At 45.6% G+C, this 18584-nt stretch overlaps 1 protein-coding gene across 1 annotated transcript in view; it reads left to right on the top strand.

Moving 5' to 3' along the window:
* The window catches only part of LOC311004175 (titin-like), a 239473-nt gene that overhangs the window by 193867 nt on the left and 27022 nt on the right, over positions 1 to 18584 (top strand). Inside the window, exons 195-197 of the mRNA XM_083996121.1 lie at positions 33 to 620; positions 738 to 1040; positions 1179 to 18509. Coding sequence (XP_083852247.1) covers positions 33 to 620; positions 738 to 1040; positions 1179 to 18509 — 18222 coding nt within the window. The remainder of the gene's footprint in view (positions 1 to 32; positions 621 to 737; positions 1041 to 1178; positions 18510 to 18584) is intronic.

Here is an 18584-nt window from a genome sequence, read left to right as displayed (position 1 = left end):
ACAGTGAAGTAAATTTTCTTTTCCCCCAACAGCTTCACCAACCATTTTGATTGATGCTCAAGTGATGGAGGGCCTGACTGTCCGAGCTGGTGATACCATTGTCATTACTGCCACAAGCATTTTAGGTAAACCTGCACCAACTTCATGTTGGTCAAAGGGAGGAAAGTACTTTAAACCCTCCGACATTGTTAATATCGAGACCACCGCTACTTCCTCTACTCTATCCGTCAAATATGCCGGGCGGAAGGACTCTGGAGACTACATCATAACTGCCAGCAACCCCTTCGGTGTAAAGGAGGAAACTGTTAAAGTCAAAGTTCTGGATGTCCCTGGTGCTCCTGGGCCAATAGAATGCAGTGGTATCTCCTCTGAAAAAGTTACTCTGACATGGACAGCACCTACGGAGGATGGAGGCTCACCAATAAAATATTACACACTGGAGAAGAGGGAGACCAGCCGCCTGCTCTGGACCATCCTGGAAGAGAAGGTTGTTGACTGTCACTATGTGGCACACAAGCTTATCCAGGGAAATGAATACTTCTTCAGAGTCTCTGCTGTGAACCAGTATGGTGCCAGTGAACCATCTCACTCTGAGGCAGTCAAGATGGTTGATAGATTTGGTATGTATAGTTAATTTATGATCTCCATTGCATTTTACATCAGGCATTTGCACTTGATTTTTTCTTTTCATAGCCTGTAAGATTGTTGACTGGGTTTCATATATCTCCTCCGTTTAGGTCCTCCTGGTCCACCATCCAAACCAGAGGTGGAGAAAGTGGATGGACATTCAGCTACTGTGACCTGGAGAAGGCCAGCTGAGGATGGAGGAAGTGATATCATTGGTTACTGTGTTGAGAAGAAGGAGAAAAAGGCTATGGGATGGGTCAGGGCTTCCAAGAAAACCATTGCTGAGCTCAGCTATGAGGTCACTGGTCTCACTGAGGGTATGGAGTATGAGTTCCGCGTTGTTGCTGAGAACAAAGCTGGCTTTGGAGAGCCAAGTGAACCATCTATGCCTGTCAGAACAGTTGTTGTCGCTTGTGAGTAAAAAGCTGCGAAAAGCAAGCAGCAATATTACTTTACACAAATATTGCAGTATTTTATAATTACCATGTTCTTTTTACAGAGTGCTGTATTTATTTTAAAAATACACTAACCATTCCTTTTATGCTTGGCAGATGTGCCTGGCCCTCCAGTGAATCCAAGAGTTACAGACACAACCAAGACCACTGCCACACTGAACTGGGGCAAACCTCTTGATAATGGTGGACTTCAAGTCAATGGGTATTTGATTGAACACAAGAAAGAAGGTACAGAAGAATGGATTAAGGACACCCCTTCATCTCTACTTAGAATCACAGAATTTGTTGTTCCTGAGCTGGAAACCGGTGCTAAATACCACTTCAGAATTAGTGCTGTGAATGCTAAGGGGGCAGGTGAACCTGCTGAAACTCAAGAACTGGTTGAGATTGTGGAGCGTGCAGCTGAGCCAGATTTGGAACTGGATGTAGAACTGAGAAGAACCCTTGTTGTCAGGGCAGGATGCTCCATACGTCTCTTTGTGCCAATCAAGGGACGGCCTACACCTACAGTCACCTGGACTAAGGAGGGTGCTCCTGTCACACGCGCTGTCATTGACAGCACTGAGTCATTTACAATGCTGATTATTCCTGAGAGTTCAAGAGTCGATGCAGGCAAATATGAGCTAACTCTTGAAAACTCCGCTGGAAAGAAGAGTGCCGATATACATGTAAGAGTGCTGGATTCACCAGGACCTCCACTTAACCTCAAACCTGTCAAGATTGACAAGGAAAGCATTACTCTTCAGTGGGAGGTTCCTCTTATAGATGGTGGAGCCAAGATCACAAACTATGTCATTGAGAAGAGAGAATCAACCCGCAAGGCTTTTGCTACTGCAGTTACAAGCTGCCCACGTACATCAGTCAGGATCGGTGATTTGGGTGAAGGCTGTGAGTACTATTTCAGAGTGTCTGCTGAGAACGAGTATGGCATTGGTGAGGCGGTGGAAACCATAGATCCAGTTCGTGCATCCCAGGCACCAACTCCTCCAGAGAGTATTGTTCCTACTGATGTCACCAAGAGCTCTGTGAGTCTGGCTTGGACCAAACCCAAGCATGATGGTGGCAGCAGAATAACAGGATACGTCCTGGAAGCCCAAAAGAAGGGAACTGATCAATGGGCCCATGTAACAACAGTCAAGACCATGGATTTCACAGTGAAAAATCTAAATGAGAATGAGGAATACATTTTCCGTGTAATGGCTGTCAACCATTCAGGTAGAAGTGCCCCACGCGAGAGCAAACCCATTGCAGTTAAAGACTCTACTTCATTGCCTGAGTTTGACTTGCGTGGTGTATGTCAGAAGACAGTCATTGCCAAGGCAGGAGATGACATCAAGGTTGAAATCCCAGTTATGGGACGTCCTAGACCAACTATCTCCTGGCAGAAGGATGGTGCAGCTCTGAAACTCACTCAGAGAACCAATGTGGAAGCTACTGCTGCCACTGTTGTCCTCAGCATCAATGAGTGCAACAGAGCTGACAGTGGTGTCTATACCTTGACAGGAAAAAACATTGTCGGTACTGTAACAGATAACATCATTGTCAAAGTACATGATGTGCCCGGGCCACCCAAGGGACCAATTCAGATTGTGGAAATATCTCGTACCTATTGCGTCTTTGCATGGGACACTCCTGAGAATGATGGAGGTGTTCCAATCACTAATTATGTGGTTGAGATCAGAGACACCACTACTCAAACATGGACAGAGCTGTCTTCTACTGTTATCCGTACCATGTTCAAAGCCATTCGGTTAAATACTGGCTCAGAGTACCAATTTAGAGTAAAGGCTAAAAACAGATATGGTGTTGGACCCCCCATCACCTCATCAGCAGTGGTGGCTGCATATCCATTTAAAGCACCTGGACCTCCTGGCACTCCTAATGTTGTTGCATTTACCAAGGACTCTATAACGATTGGCTGGAATGAGCCTGTGTCTGATGGTGGAAATGAAGTCATAGGTTATCATGTTGAAAGGAAAGAAAGAAGCAGTATTATGTGGCATAAGATCAGCAAGAGTATTGTGAAAGGAAATATCTTTAAAACCACTGGCCTTGAAGATGGTGTTGCTTATGAGTTCCGTGTAATGGCTGAAAACATGGCTGGAATTGGTAAGCCCAGCAAGGCCTCAGAAGCAATACTGGCCTTGGACCCTGTGGACCCACCAGGCCAACCTGTGCCAATATTTGTCAATAAGAACGTCATCACTATTCAGTGGACAAAGCCTGAGTATGATGGTGGCTTCAAAATCACTGGCTACACAGTTGAAAAGAAAGAACTGCCTGCTGGTCGTTGGATCAGAGCCAACTTTACCAACATCATTGAGACAACATTCACTGTCAGTGGGCTGACTCAAGATGCCTCCTATGAGTTCCGTGTTATAGCCAGAAACTCAGCAGGTGCAGTAAGCGTGCCATCTGATCCCTCTGACCCAATCATCTGCAAAGATGATATTATCGAGCCACGCATTATGGTTGATGCCATCTTTAAGGATGTTGTTCTGCTGAAGGCAGGAGAGTCCTTTAAGCTTGATGCTGACATTGCTGGTCAACCAATACCATCTATGGTTTGGACCAAAAATGGAAAGGAGATTGAGAACACACTGAAGCTGGATGTTAAGTTCACTGAATTGACAACAACACTGACCAACAAGGACTCTATCAGAACTGATGGAGGGGAATTTGTTTTGACTGCCACTAATGTTGGTGGATTTGCTAAGCACATATTCAAAGTTAAAGTGCTTGACAGACCTGGACCACCAGTTGGACCTCTCAAGGTGTCTGATGTCACAGCTGACAACTGTGTGCTGACCTGGTCTCCACCCACAGATGATGGTGGTGCTAAAATTGAAGGATATGTGGTTGAGAAACGTGAGTCAAGCAGACTGGTTTGGACCAATGTGGTTTCAGATCTACAGACTACACAATTCAAGGTGACCAAGCTGCTAAAAGGAAATGAATACATCTTCAGAGTTATGGCAGTAAACAAATATGGGCTTGGCGAGTCTCTTGAATCAGAACCCACTATTGCGGATAACCCATATGTGGTTCCAGATCCCCCAGAGAATCCTGAGGTAACGGCTATTACCAAGGACTCAATGGTTCTTATGTGGCAAGCACCTAAGAGTGACGGTGGAACACCCATCACCAACTACAATATTGAAAGGAAGGACAGAATAGGCCTCCGCTGGGTAAAATGCAACAAGAGGAAGGTCAAAGATCTTCAATTCAAGGCAACAGGCCTTGTTGTTGGACATGAATATGAATTCAGAGTAAATGCTGAGAATGCTGCTGGAGTGGGTGCACCAAGTGTCTCCAGTCCATTCTACAAGGCAACAGATGGACTGTACAAACCAGGGGCTCCATGCAACCCAAGAATCTTAGACACAACCAAGTCCTCAATTACTGTTGCTTGGAACAAACCTGTATATGATGGTGGTTCTGACATCACTGGCTACATTGTAGAGACCTGCATCCCACTTGAAAAGGAAGAGGAGGAGGAATGGACCATTGTGACACCCAAAGAAGGTTTCCTTGCCACCTCATTCACCATTATTAACCTAAAGGAGAACCAGGAGTACAAGATTAACATCTCAGCTGTAAACAGTGAAGGAATTGGAGAGGCAGTGTCTGTACCTGACAATACCAAGGCAGAGGACAGGCTTCTCCCACCTGAGTTGGATTTGGATGCTGAACTCCGCAAGGTTGTCAGTCTTAGAGCTTGCTGCTCACTTAGACTGTTTGTGCCTATCAGAGGCAGACCAACCCCTCAGGCTAAATGGACCAAAGGAGATGGTGAGCCTGTTGAGAGAGCAACCATTGACACCACAACATCATACACATTACTTGTAATTGAAAATGTCAACAGATTTGACAGTGGAAAGTACAATCTTACAGTTGAAAACAGCTCTGGCTCCAAGACTGTTACAGTCCAAGTTAGAGTGCTGGATACACCAAGTGCCCCACAGAATCTGAAGATTACTGCTGTAACAAAGGAAGCTGTCACTTTGACTTGGGATCCACCAGTGAATGATGGAGGAGTCAAGATTAAGAACTATATAGTTGAAAAACGTGAGTCCACAAGAAAAGCATATGCTACAGTCAATGCTCTGTGTCATCATAACACCTTCACAGTTAGCCAGCTCCTGGAAGGATGCAACTATTACTTCAGAGTTTTGGCTGAGAATGAATATGGCATTGGTTTGCCTATTGAAACCGGGGAATCAATTAAAGTGTCTGAGAAACCACAACCACCTGGCAAAATCACTCTTAAGGATGTTACCAAAAACAGTGTTACCCTTTCCTGGGAGAAGCCAGTGCATGATGGTGGCAGCAGAATAGGCTGTTATGTTGTTGAGATCCAGCCTAAAGGTGTTGATAAGTGGAGCCAGTCTTGTATTGTAAAGGAAACAGAAGCCACAATCAGTGGACTCAATGCAGGTGAAGAATACATGTTCCGTGTCGCAGCAAAAAATGAGAAGGGAGCAAGTGACCCACGTCAAATTGGTGTGCCTGTGATCGTGAAAGACCTTGTGATTGCACCTGTTGCCAAAATGCTGTTCAACACATTCAGTGTATTAGCCGGCGAAGACTTGACAGTGGAGGTTCCATATGTTGCACGTCCTAAGGCAGCTGTCTCCTGGGTAAAGGATGGTCAACCTCTGAAAAGAACTACCAGAGTTAACTTTGGTGCGACAGACAAAATGCTGAACCTCAGCATAAAAGAAGCCACTAGGGATGATGTTGGACAGTACCTGATTACTCTCACCAACACAGCAGGAGCGACAACAGCCAACATTGGCATAGTTGTCCTTGACAAACCTGGCCAGCCAGGTGGTCCTGTTAAGGTGGAGGAGGTCACTTCTGACAGTGTAACCATCTCCTGGAACCGACCTGAGTATGATGGTGGTTGCACCATCAAAAACTACATTGTGGAAAAGAGAGATACATCTACAACCACCTGGATGGTTGTATCTCCTAACCTTGCAAGGACCAAAATCAAGGCAGGCAGATTGAAGACTGGCTCTGAATATCAGTTTAGAATTACCGCAGAAAACAGATATGGGAAAGGACCAGTTCTTGTCTCAGAGTGTATTGTGGCTCAATACCCATACAAGCTCCCAGGGCCCCCAGGAACACCATCCATTGCAGCCTGGACCAAAGACAGCATGGTAGTGGCCTGGAATGAACCTGTGAATGATGGTGGAAGCCAGATTTTAGGCTACCATCTTGAACGTAAAGAGAGAAACAGTATTCTGTGGGTTAAGCTTAACAAGTCCATTATAACTGACCAAACCTTCAAGACCACTGGTTTGGAACCAGGAATGGAGTACGAATACAGAGTTTATGCTGAAAATATTGTTGGAATAGGCAAAATGAGCAAAGTGTCTGAGGGTCATATTGCTAGAGATCCCTGTGATCCTCCTGGCACCCCAGAGGCATCAAAGATCTCAAAGGACTCTGTGACTATCATTTGGACCAAGCCTGAGTATGATGGTGGAGCAAAGGTTACAGGCTACATTGTGGAAAAGAAAGAGCTCCCTGAAGGTCGTTGGCAGAAGGCTAACTTCACAAATATCATTGAGACAGAATATGTGGCAACTGGACTTGTGCTGGACAATCAATATGAGTTCCGTGTCATAGCCAGAAATGCTGCTGGTGTTTTCAGTATGCCCTCTTACAGCACTGGTCCTATCACTGCTAGGGATGAGATTGAACCACCACGCATCAGCATTGACCCAGAGTACACACAGACTATTGTGGTTAATTCTGGAGACAACTTCAAGATCGATGCAGATGTTCATGGCAAACCGTTGCCCTCTATCCATTGGATGAAAGGAGAGCAGGAATTAGGCAACACCATTCATAGAGAAATTAAGAACACACCCATCAAAGCATATATATCTGTCAAGGAAGCCAAACTTTCTGATGGAGGCGAATACACACTGCTGCTGAAAAACCCAGGCGGTGAAAAGGCTGTACAGGTCAATGTGGTTGTTTTAGATAAACCTGGAGAACCACAAGGACCTCTCATTATTACCGGAGTAACTAAAGACCGTTGCTCCATTGCATGGAAACCACCAATACAAGATGGTGGTAGTAAGATCTCTCACTACACTGTGGAGAGGAGAGAGACAAGCAGACTTGTTTGGACTGTTGTTGACCTCAAAGTGGAGAATATTTGTCTGAAGGTCACCAAGCTCCTGGAGGGCAATGAGTATATCTTTAGAGTCCGTGCTGTGAACCAGTTTGGAGTGGGTGCACCACTTGAGTCTGCTGCTGTTATAATTAAAGATCCATATTTGACCCCTGGACCACCTAAGAGCTTAGAAGTTTCACATATTAAAAAAGATTCAATGGTGCTCACCTGGGAGGCTCCTTCTGAAGATGGAGGCAGTCCTATTACTGGGTATATCATTGAGAAACATGACAAAGAGGGAGTAAGATGGACCAGATGCAACAGACAAACTGTCACTGACTTGACTTTCAAGGTCACTGGACTCCTAGAAAGTCATCTTTATGAGTTCAGAGTTGCAGCTGATAATGCAGTTGGTGTTGGTGAGCCAACTTCTCCAACTGTATTTTTCAAAGCTCTTGATCCCATTTTCAGACCTGGCCCACCACTCAATCCTAAAGTTACTGACACGACTAAATCCTCTGTATTCTTGTCATGGAGCAAGGTTATGTGTGATGGAGGCTGCGAGATTCAAGGATACATTGTTGAGTGTTGCACTACCACAATGTCAGCCGAGCCAGTTGAGGCTCCTGCAGAGGCCCAAGCCGAAGACGCCGCTGCCACAGCTGCACCTGCTGAGGAGTGGATAATGTGTACACCACCAACTGGTGTCAAGAAGACCAAGTTTGAAGTTCCAAACCTGAAGGAAAACCAGGCATACAAGTTTAGAGTATGTGCTATCAACAAAGTTGGAGTTGGTGAGCATGCCGATGTTTCTGGAGCCGTTGTTGCCCAGGACAGGCCAGAAGAGCCAGACCTTGACATTGACGCAGAACTGAGAAAGATTGTGACCATTAAAGCTGGAGCTTCCCTTAGGCTGTTTATCCCCATCAAGGGAAGACCCACACCTACCATTAAGTGGGACAAGGATGAAGCTGCCCTTAAAGAGACTGCTCAGGTTGAGGTGACAAGCAGTTACACATCCCTTGTAATTGACAAGATGAGCAGAAATGACAGTGGAAAATATACAGTCACTGCAGAGAACTCAAGTGGAACCAAATCAGCATTTGTTGTAGTCCGTGTTCTTGACACACCTAGTGCTCCTGTTAACCTCAAAGTGAAAGAAATTACAAACCAGTCAGTGACATTGGCGTGGGAACCACCACTGTTGGATGGTGGATCCAAGATCAAGAACTACATTGTTGAAAAGAGAGAGAGTACACGCAAAACATTTGCTGCTGTTGTAACAAATTGTCATGCTCTTTCATGGAAGATTGATCCACTCCAGGAGGGTTGTAGTTACTACTTCCGAGTGCTCGCTGAGAATGGACATGGTGTTGGATTGCCTGCAACAATTGTCGACCCTCTTAAGGTCTCGGAGGTGCCCCAGTCGCCAAAGAATTTGATTGTTACAGACCAAACCAAAACAAGTATCTCTCTGGCCTGGGAGAAGCCTGAGTATGATGGTGGTAGCAGAGTCATACAGTACCTGTTGGAGGTGCAGCTTAAGGGCCAGGATAAATGGTCTGGTGTTAACACATTTAAGACAATGGAAGCTACTGTTTCCAATCTGAACCCAGGAGAAGAGTATCTGTTCAGAATTACAGCAATGAATGATAAGGGAAAGAGTGATCCCAAAGTCCTTGCTGGCCCAGTAATGACCAAGGACTTGGTCTTTGAGCCTGATGTTCGACCAGCATTCAGCAGCTACAGTGTCCATGTGGGCAAAGACATGAATATTGACATTCCCGTCTTTGGACGTCCTAAGCCAACAGTTGCATGGTCTAAAGATGGAGCTCCTTTGAAGTTCACCACCAGAGTCAACATTCTCAATACACGAACACATACAACACTAAGCATTAAGGAGGCTGCAGGTGACGATGGTGGTATGTACAGTATACATGTTACTAACTCAGCTGGAAAGAAGGATACAACAGTTGAAGTCATTGTACTTGAAAAGCCTGGTCCTCCATCTGGTCCTGTGAGGTTTAATGAAGTCACAACACAGAGTGTCACTCTTTCATGGGACCCACCAAAACACAATGGTGGCTGCCAGATTTCCAACTACATTGTGCAAAAGAGAGATACTACTACGACAACATGGGAAAATGTGACCATCAACTGCGCCAGAACCACCATTAAAGTGCATCGACTGAAGACTGGAGCTGAGTATCAGTTCAGGATCATTGCTCAGAACCGCTATGGCAAGAGTCATGGTCTGGATTCTTCTGCTGTGGTTGCTCAGTACCCATACAGAGAGCCGGGACCCCCAGGCACTCCTTTTATTGCCTCTCTCTCAAGAGACCACCAGGTTGTTGAGTGGCATGAACCTGTCACAGATGGAGGCAGCCCTGTTCTTGGCTACCATCTTGAAAGGAAAGAGAGGAATAGCATTCTCTGGGTCAAGATCAACAAGACGCTTATTCACGATACTACCTTCAAGAGTCACCCCTTGGAGGAGAGCATTGAATATGAATACAGGGTTTATGCTGAAAATATTGTTGGCATTGGCAGATGCAGTAAGGTCTCAGAGGGCTGCGTTGCTCGTGACCCATGTGATCCTCCTGGCATACCAGAGGCCATCCATGTGACTAAGGATATTATTGTCATTCAGTGGACTAAACCAGAGTATGATGGTGGCAGTAATATAACTGGCTATACTGTGGAGAAGCGTGATCTGCCAGAGGGCAGGTGGGTAAGAGCAAACTTCACTAATGTGATTGAGACCCAATTCACCGTGACTGGACTGACTGAAAATGCACAGTATGACTTCAGAGTCATTGCTAAAAATGCAGTTGGCACCATCAGTAAGCCATCCTTCAACAGTGGACCAATCACTGCAAGTGACAAGTTGGAGGCACCTAAATTTTCCATTGATCCAGCATTCACTAAGACCATAGTCATCAATGCCGGGGAGACATTTAAGCTTGATGCCGATGTCCATGGAAAGCCACTTCCTGCAATCCAGTGGATCAAAGATGAAAAACCAGTTGAAAATACTCTCAGACTAGAGATCAAAAACACAGAAAACCATGCAATGATTGTCATTAAGGATGCTGTTAGAATTGATGGTGGCGTTTACACCCTCCAGCTGACAAATGAAGCTGGCAGTGAAACTGTGCCGTTTAAAGTTGTGGTCCTGGACAAGCCTAGCCCATGTGAAGGACCCTTCCACATCACTGGAGTAGCTGAAGATAGATGTACACTAGTATGGCGTGCCCCTCTACATGATGGAGGTAGCCCTATTAAACATTATATCATTGAGAGAAGAGAGACTAGTCGTCTAGCTTGGACGGTTGTTTCTAATAGTTGTGAAACAACATGCTATAAAGTCACCAAGTTATTGGAAGGTAATGAGTATATGTTCCGGGTTATGGCTGTTAACAGTTATGGTGTCAGTGAACCACTGGCATCTGGTGGAGTAATTATGAAGACTCCATTTGTTACTCCTGGTCCACCTCACGTTGAGGATGTATCCAACATTGCCCATGATGGCATGACCATCACTTGGTCAGCCCCTGAGACTGATGGTGGCAGTGAGATTACCAACTACATAATTGAAAAGAAGGACAGAGCTGGAATCAAATGGACCAGATGCAATAGGCAGAAGGTCACTGATCTCTCCTTCAGAGTCACAGGCCTAACCACAGGGCATGAGTATGAGTTCAGAGTGGCTGCAGAGAATGTAGTTGGAATGGGAGAGCCAAGCCTTCCAAGTTCATACTACAAAGCCTGTGATCCCAAGTACAAACCCAGTGCCCCAGCATACGTGAATGTGATCGATTCCTCAAAGAGTTCAGTTACAGTATCGTGGGGTAAACCTCTGTCTGATGGTGGCAGTGCTATTCAAGGATATGTTGTTGAAGTCTGCAAGGCTGAAGAGGAGGAATGGACCATGGTTACTCCCCCAACTGGCCTCCGTGTCAACAAATACGAAATTACCAAACTTGCTGAGGGCCAGGAGTACAATATCCGGGTGTGCGCTCTGAACAAATTGGGAGTTGGTGAGCCAGCAGCTCTCTCTGGAACAGCTAAGCCAGAGGAAAGGGTGGAGCCACCAGAGATTCTACTTGACTCTGAGCTAAGAAAGGGCATTACTGTGAAAGCTGGTGGATCTGTTCGAATCCATATTCCTTTTAAGGGCAGGCCAACACCTGAGATTAAGTGGACTAAGGATGAAGGAGACCTGACTGAGAAGACAGTACTTGAGAAGGCTCTCAACTTCACACAGCTATCCATTGACTCATGTGACAGGAGTGATTCAGGAAAATACACCCTAAGCTTGACCAACAGCAGTGGCTCTGTGTCTGAATTTGTTGCTGTGAGAGTCTTGGATACACCTGGAGCCCCACAGAATCTTGTGGTTAAAGATGTCAAAAAGGATTCTGTCGTACTTGTATGGGATGCCCCACTCATTGATGCAGGTTCCAAAATCAAGAACTATGTCATTGATAAACGTGAATCAACCAGAAAAGCCTATGCTAATGTATCAACTAAATGCACAAAGACAACATTCAAAGTTGAGAACTTGATTGAAGGTGCTATGTACTATTTCAGAGTCATGGCTGAGAATGACTCTGGAGTTGGCCAAGCTGTTGAAACAAAGACAGCTTCCAAGGCTTCTGAGGTACCACTGCCTGTTGGAAAAGTCTTCCTCACTGATGTCACCAAGGCCACTGTCTCACTGGCCTGGGAAAAACCTGAGCATGATGGAGGCAGTAGAATTGGTGGCTACTTGATTGAGATGTTGCCCAAAGGTGCAGACAAGTGGGGAGTTGCAACAAATACAAAGACATGTGAGGGTACTGTCAAAGGACTCACAGCTGGAACAGAATACTTATTCCGCATCGTTGCTTTCAACGAGAAGGGAAAGAGTGAGCCAAAGGCACTTGCTGCACCAGTCACAGCTAGCGACATGACCTTGGAGCCAAGTGTAAAGATGCAATTCAACACTTACAGTGTATTAGCTGGTAAAGATATTAAGTTGGAGTTCCCTGTGCATGGCAGACCAAAACCTAGAGTCACCTGGACCAAGGACGGTCAAACTTTGAAAGTGACATCCAGAGTCAATGTGGTAAACACTCAAGAAACAACTGCACTTCAAATTACTGAAGCATGCAAAGAAGACTTTGGTAAATACACAATTACAGCAACCAATACAGCTGGCACAATCACTGAGGATGTGTCTGTCATTATCCTTGACAAGCCCGGTCCATCAACAGGTCCAATCAAAGTTTTAGAAGTGAGTAACACCTTTGTCCATCTTGCTTGGGAACCTCCTGCGTACACAGGTGGATGCCAGGTGAAAAACTATATAGTGGAGAAGAGAGACACCACCACCACAACGTGGCAGTCTGTCACCAATCAGCTTGCTAGAACAGCTTTGAAGGTTACCAAGCTGAAGACTGGTGCAGAATACCAGTTCAGAATTATTGCTGAAAACAGGTATGGAAAGGGTGCACCTCTGGACTCCAAGTCTATTGTTGTGCAATATCCATATAAACCACCAGGGCCTCCAGGAACACCATACATCAAATATGCAACAAAGGAAATGATGATCATTGAATGGAATGAGCCAGTCAATGATGGTGGCAGTGCAGTTATTGGATATCATCTGGAAAGCAAGGAGAGAAACAGCATTCTGTGGAACAAACTGAACAAGACTCTCATCACTGATACTCAGTTCAAGATCTGCAATCTCGAGGAGGGTATTGGATATGAATTCAGAGTTTATGCTGAGAACATTGTTGGAATTGGTAGATGCAGTAAAGTGTCTGACTCCTTTGTTGCTCGTGACCCATGTGACCCTCCTGGTGCTCCCGAAGCTGTATCTATTACTAAGAATCTGATCAAAATTCAGTGGACTAAGCCTCAGTATGATGGCGGCAGCAAAGTGAATGGATACATTGTGGAAAGGAAAGATCTTTCCTCCCCTGAGGGGCGCTGGGTAAGAGCTAACTTCACTAATATAGTTGAAACTGAGTATGCCAGCACTGGTCTGACAGAAAATGAGCAATATGAATTTAGAGTTATTGCAAGAAATGCAGCTGGAGTCTTCAGCGGACCATCCGATAGCTCTGGACCTATCACTGCCACTGATGAGATTGAAGCACCTAGTACCTCAATGGATCCCAAATACAAAGATGTCATTGTTATCAATGCAGGAGAAAACTTGGTTCTCGATGCAGACATTCACGGGAAACCAATTCCTGATGTCTCGTGGCTAAAAGGGGGCAAGGAAATGGACAAAGCCCTGCGTATTGAAGTGAAAACAACAGGGAAGCGTGCATCCATGACCATTAAGGATGTAACCAAGCTTGACAGTGGCCACTATGACCTTGTCCTCAAAAACCTGGGTGGAACAAAAACCTTCCCCATCACTGTCAAAGTGCTTGACAAACCAGGTCCACCCACAGGACCCATGAGAGTAACAGGAGTCATGGCTGATAGGTGCATCATTTCTTGGGCTGAACCAACTCTGGATGGTGGGGCTAGTATTTCTCACTATGTCTTGGAGAAGAGAGAGACCAGCAGGCTGTCCTGGACAGTCGCTGCTCCAAATGTCAAGGGTCTCTTCTATAAACTGACTAGTTTGCTCCCTGGAAATGAATACATTTTCAGAGTCAGGGCAGTGAACAAATATGGTGTTGGTGATCATCTTGAGAGTGAACCAATAATTGCACGTAATCCATACAAACCACCTAGTGCTCCTGGAACCCCTGAAGGCAGCCAAATCACAAAGGACTCTATGATTCTGTCATGGACTGCTCCAGAACATACTGGTGGAGCTGACATTGAGGGTTACCACCTTGAAAAACGTGACAAGGATAGTGTAAGATGGACAAAATGCAACAGACAAAAACTAACTGATACCCACTTCAAGGTCACAGGCCTGATGACAGATCACTTCTATGAATTCCGTGTTGCTGCTGAGAATGAGGCAGGAATGGGAGACCTCAGTGAATTGTCCTTGTTCTACAGAGCATGTGATTCTACAACAGCACCTGGGCCTCCACATCATCCTAAAGTGACAGATTCCACAAAGTCTTCTGTGTCTTTGTCATGGGGCAAACCTGACTTTGATGGTGGTGCCTATGTCAAGGGCTACATTGTTGAAATGAGGGAGTACACACCAGTGCCTGAATCAACAGAGGAGGCTGAAGAAGCACCAGCAGTAGACGCTATAGTTGAAAAAGAATGGACTATGTGCACCCCACCCACTGGTATTCAGGCCACTAAACTCACTATCTCAGACCTGAAGGAGGGTGGTGAGTACCAGTTCCGCGTCTGCGCAATCAACTCTGAGGGAGTAGGGGAGGCTGCAAATGTCCATGGCACTGTGGTTACCTCTGACAGAGTAGAAGCACCAGAGATTGAGCTGGATGCTGATCTCAGGAAGGTGGTGTCTGTTCGTGCTGGTGGAACTCTGCGTCTCTTTGTCGCTATCAGAGGAAGGCCTGAACCCTCTGTGAAATGGGAGAAGGTTGAAGGGACTCTTACAGAGCGTGCCGCAGTTGACACCACCAGTTCATATACTATGCTCGTCATCGACAATGTTAACCGCTTTGACTCTGGAAAATACTCACTAACACTAGAGAACAACAGTGGTACAAAATCTGCTATTGTTGCAGTGAGAATTTTGGACACACCAAGTGCACCACAAAACTTTGCTGTGAAGGAACTCAAGAAAGATTCAGTGACTCTTGCCTGGGATTCTCCACTCACTGATGGTGGCTCTAAAATCACAAACTACATTGTAGAAAAGAGAGAATCTGTCAGGAAGGCCTATACTACTGTCACCAGCAACTGCACTGCTAATTCATTCAAGATTGAAGATCTGCCCGAAGGCGGCATGTTCTACTTCAGAGTCTGTGCCGTTAATGAATATGGTCAAGGACAGATGGTTGCAACAAAGGAAATCAAAATATCTGAGGTGCCTCTTCCACCAAGCAAGGTTACCCTTGTAGATTTGACAAAGACCAGCGTGACACTTGCATGGAACAAACCTGCTCATGATGGTGGAAGCAAAATAATGTGCTATAACGTAGAGTTTAAGCCTAAGAGTGGAGATAAATGGGGAACAGCATGCACGGTCAAGGTGCCTGAAGCAACTATTCCCAATCTAACTCCCAATGAGTCCTACTTATTCAGAGTTGTTGCCATCAATGAGAAAGGAAAGAGTGAACCAAAGGATCTTGGCTTGCCTGTTGTTGCAAAGGATGTCGCAATTGAACCTTCTGTCAATTTATTGTTTACTTCATACAGTGTAAAAGCTGGAGATGACCTAGCTATTGAGGTTCCAGTAAGAGGCAGGCCAAAGCCTGTTGTGTCCTGGAAAAAGGATGGTCTCCCACTAAAGCAAACATCATCAGTGACTATTTTAAACACTGCAACCTCCTCCAAAATACTCATCAAAGAGGCTAGCAGAGACCATGTTGGCAAATATGAGATCTCCCTTGCCAACACAGCAGGAACTGTCACTAAAGATATTGGAGTTGTTGTCCTTGATAAACCTGGTCCACCTAAAGGTATCAAAGTGGATGCTGTGACCTCAGATAGCATCACACTGTCCTGGTCACCACCAGAGTATGATGGTGGGTGCTCCATCAGTAACTATATTGTCGAGAAGAGAGACACAAACACGCAGGAATGGCAGATGGCAGGCAGCAATGTTGCTAGGACAAGTTTCAAGGCTGGCCGCCTGACACATGGAGCAGAGTACCAATTCCGTATCTATGCAGTCAACCGTTATGGAAAGAGTACACATCTGGATTCACCTGGAATTACTGCTCAGTATAACTTCAAACAACCCGGACCTCCTTCCACACCTATAGTGAAGTTGGCCACAAAGTCTTACATGTTGGTGATTTGGAATGAGCCAGTCACTGATGGTGGTAGTCCTGTTCTGGGCTACCATCTGGAAAGGAAGGAGCGTACTAGCATTCTTTGGACAAAGATGAACAGGGGAATGATCAAAGATACAGAATACAAAGTCAATGGAATTGAGGAGGGTATGCAGTATGAGTACCGTATATATGCTGAAAATATTGCTGGCATTGGTAAATGTAGCAAAGCTTGTGAAGCAGTAGCAGCCCGAGATCCATGTGATCCTCCAGGCACACCTGTTGTCACTGCTGTTACCAGAACATCTGTGTCCCTGTCTTGGGATAAACCAGAATATGATGGGGGGGCCAAGGTTTCTGGCTACATCATTGAGCGCAGGGACCTTCCCGAAGGACGCTGGACAAGGTGCAACTTTACCAATGTGCCTGAAACTCACTACGATGTGACAGGCCTTACAGAAAACAGCCAGTATGATTTCCGTGTCATTGCTAAGAATGCAGCTGGTTTGTTCAGTGAACCATCTGACAACACTGGCTCTATCACCGTCAAGGATGATGTGGATCCACCACGCATTATGATGGATGTCAAGTTTAGAGAGACAGTGCTTGTGAAAGCAGGTGAAACTCTGAAAATTAGTGCTGACCTCGCTGGACGACCTGCTCCTGTCGTTTCCTGGACCAAGGATGGGAAGGAGATTGAACTGAGAGCCAGAATCCAGATTGTGTCTACAGATACCAGCACCTCTGTCATCGTAAAGGACTGCATCAGGAGAGATACAGGACAGTATGCACTGACTCTCCAGAACATTGCCGGAACAGTTACAATGCCAATAAACTGTGTGATTCTTGACAAGGCAGGACCTCCAGCCGGACCTCTCCAGATCACAGGTCTAACAGCTGAGGAGTGTACTCTGTCATGGGGTTCTCCTCAGGAGATCGGTGGTGCTGAAATCACACATTATGTTGTTGAAAAGCGTGAGACCAGCCGCCTGGCATGGACACAGGTGAAAGGGGATGTCACAAAAACATATTTCAAAGTCCGAGGACTCCTTAAAGGTAATGAATATATCTTCAGGGTTTTGGCTGTCAACAAGCACGGACATGGTGAGGCTCTTGAGAGTGAAGCTATAAAGGTTACAGATCCATACACTTTTGCCACTGCTCCAGCTGGTGTTGATGTCACTACTATAACTGGAGATTCAATGACCCTCACCTGGTGCAAGCCAGCCAGTGATGGAGGCAGCCCTGTTCTTGGATATGTAATTGAGCGCCGTGAGAAGACAGGTATGCGCTGGGTCCGTGTGAACAGAGATCTAGTTGTTGAATGTACCACAGTAGCAACCAAACTACGCAAGGGTTGTGAATACGACTTCAGAGTCTATGCTGAAAATGCTGCTGGTCTTAGTCCCCCAAGTGAACATTCTGCAACCTTCAGAGCACTGGATGCTCTAGTTGTTCCCTCACGCCCAACCAAGCCAAAAATTGTCAATTCAACCAAGGACAGTGTGTCCATTGTCTGGAAACCACCAACAAATGATGGTGGTGCTCCCATCCTTGGATACAGTGTGGAATACAGAGACTTCATCCGTAAACCAGAGCCAGAGGTTGAGGAAGAAGAAGAAGAATATGAGGACGAGGAGGAGGAAGAGGAGGAACCTGAATCGCCTGAAGAACTAGCAAGATGGGTTGAGGCAATTCCTCTTACCAAGAGCTTGGAATTCACAATCAAAGGATTAAAGACAGATTCAGAATATGAATTCTGTGTCAAAACAATAAACAAAATTGGCAGCAGCGTGCGTAGCCTGTACTCAGATGCGGCTGCAGCCATGGACAGAACATCAGAGCCATCATTTGATGTTGACATTGAGATGCGCAAAGTACATCTTGTCAAACATAACACAGCATTTACTCTAAGTGTGCCATTCAAGGGAAAACCTGTCCCATCAGTGGAATGGACCAAGGAAGGTGTTGACCTAAAGGTGAGAGGAACCATTGAAGCAACAGATATCAGCACTTCACTGACTGTCGAGAAGGCAACTAGAAATGACTCTGGAGAGTACAGTGTCACTATCGAATCACCTCTTGGAAAAGCAACATTGCCCATGGTTGTTAAGGTGCTTGACTCTCCAGGACCTCCTGTCAATGTTAAAGTTTCAGCAGTGACTAGAGATTCTGCAACCCTCATTTGGGAACCTCCAGAGAATGATGGTGGTGATGCAGTGAAGGCCTACCATGTTGAAAAACGTGAGGCCAGTAAGAAGGCCTGGGTGTGTGTGACCAGCAACTGCCATGCACTTAGCTACAAGGTGGAAGACCTCCAGGAGGGAGCCATCTATTACTTAAGAGTTATTGGAGAAAATGAGTATGGAGTGGGGGTCCCTCAGGAGGCCAAGGCTGGAACCAAGATAACAGGTAACATATGAATTTACTATCAGTAAAGTTGATTTGATAATTTCAGTTTCAATCAAACATGCTTGATAAAATGTC

The sequence above is a fragment of the Trachurus trachurus genome, assembly GCF_905171665.1.
Source record: "Trachurus trachurus genome assembly, chromosome: 21".
NCBI classification, from domain to species: Eukaryota; Metazoa; Chordata; class Actinopteri; order Carangiformes; family Carangidae; genus Trachurus; species Trachurus trachurus.
The sequence above is the reverse complement of the archived record's forward strand: the minus strand, read 5'-3'. Positions and strand labels throughout refer to the sequence as shown.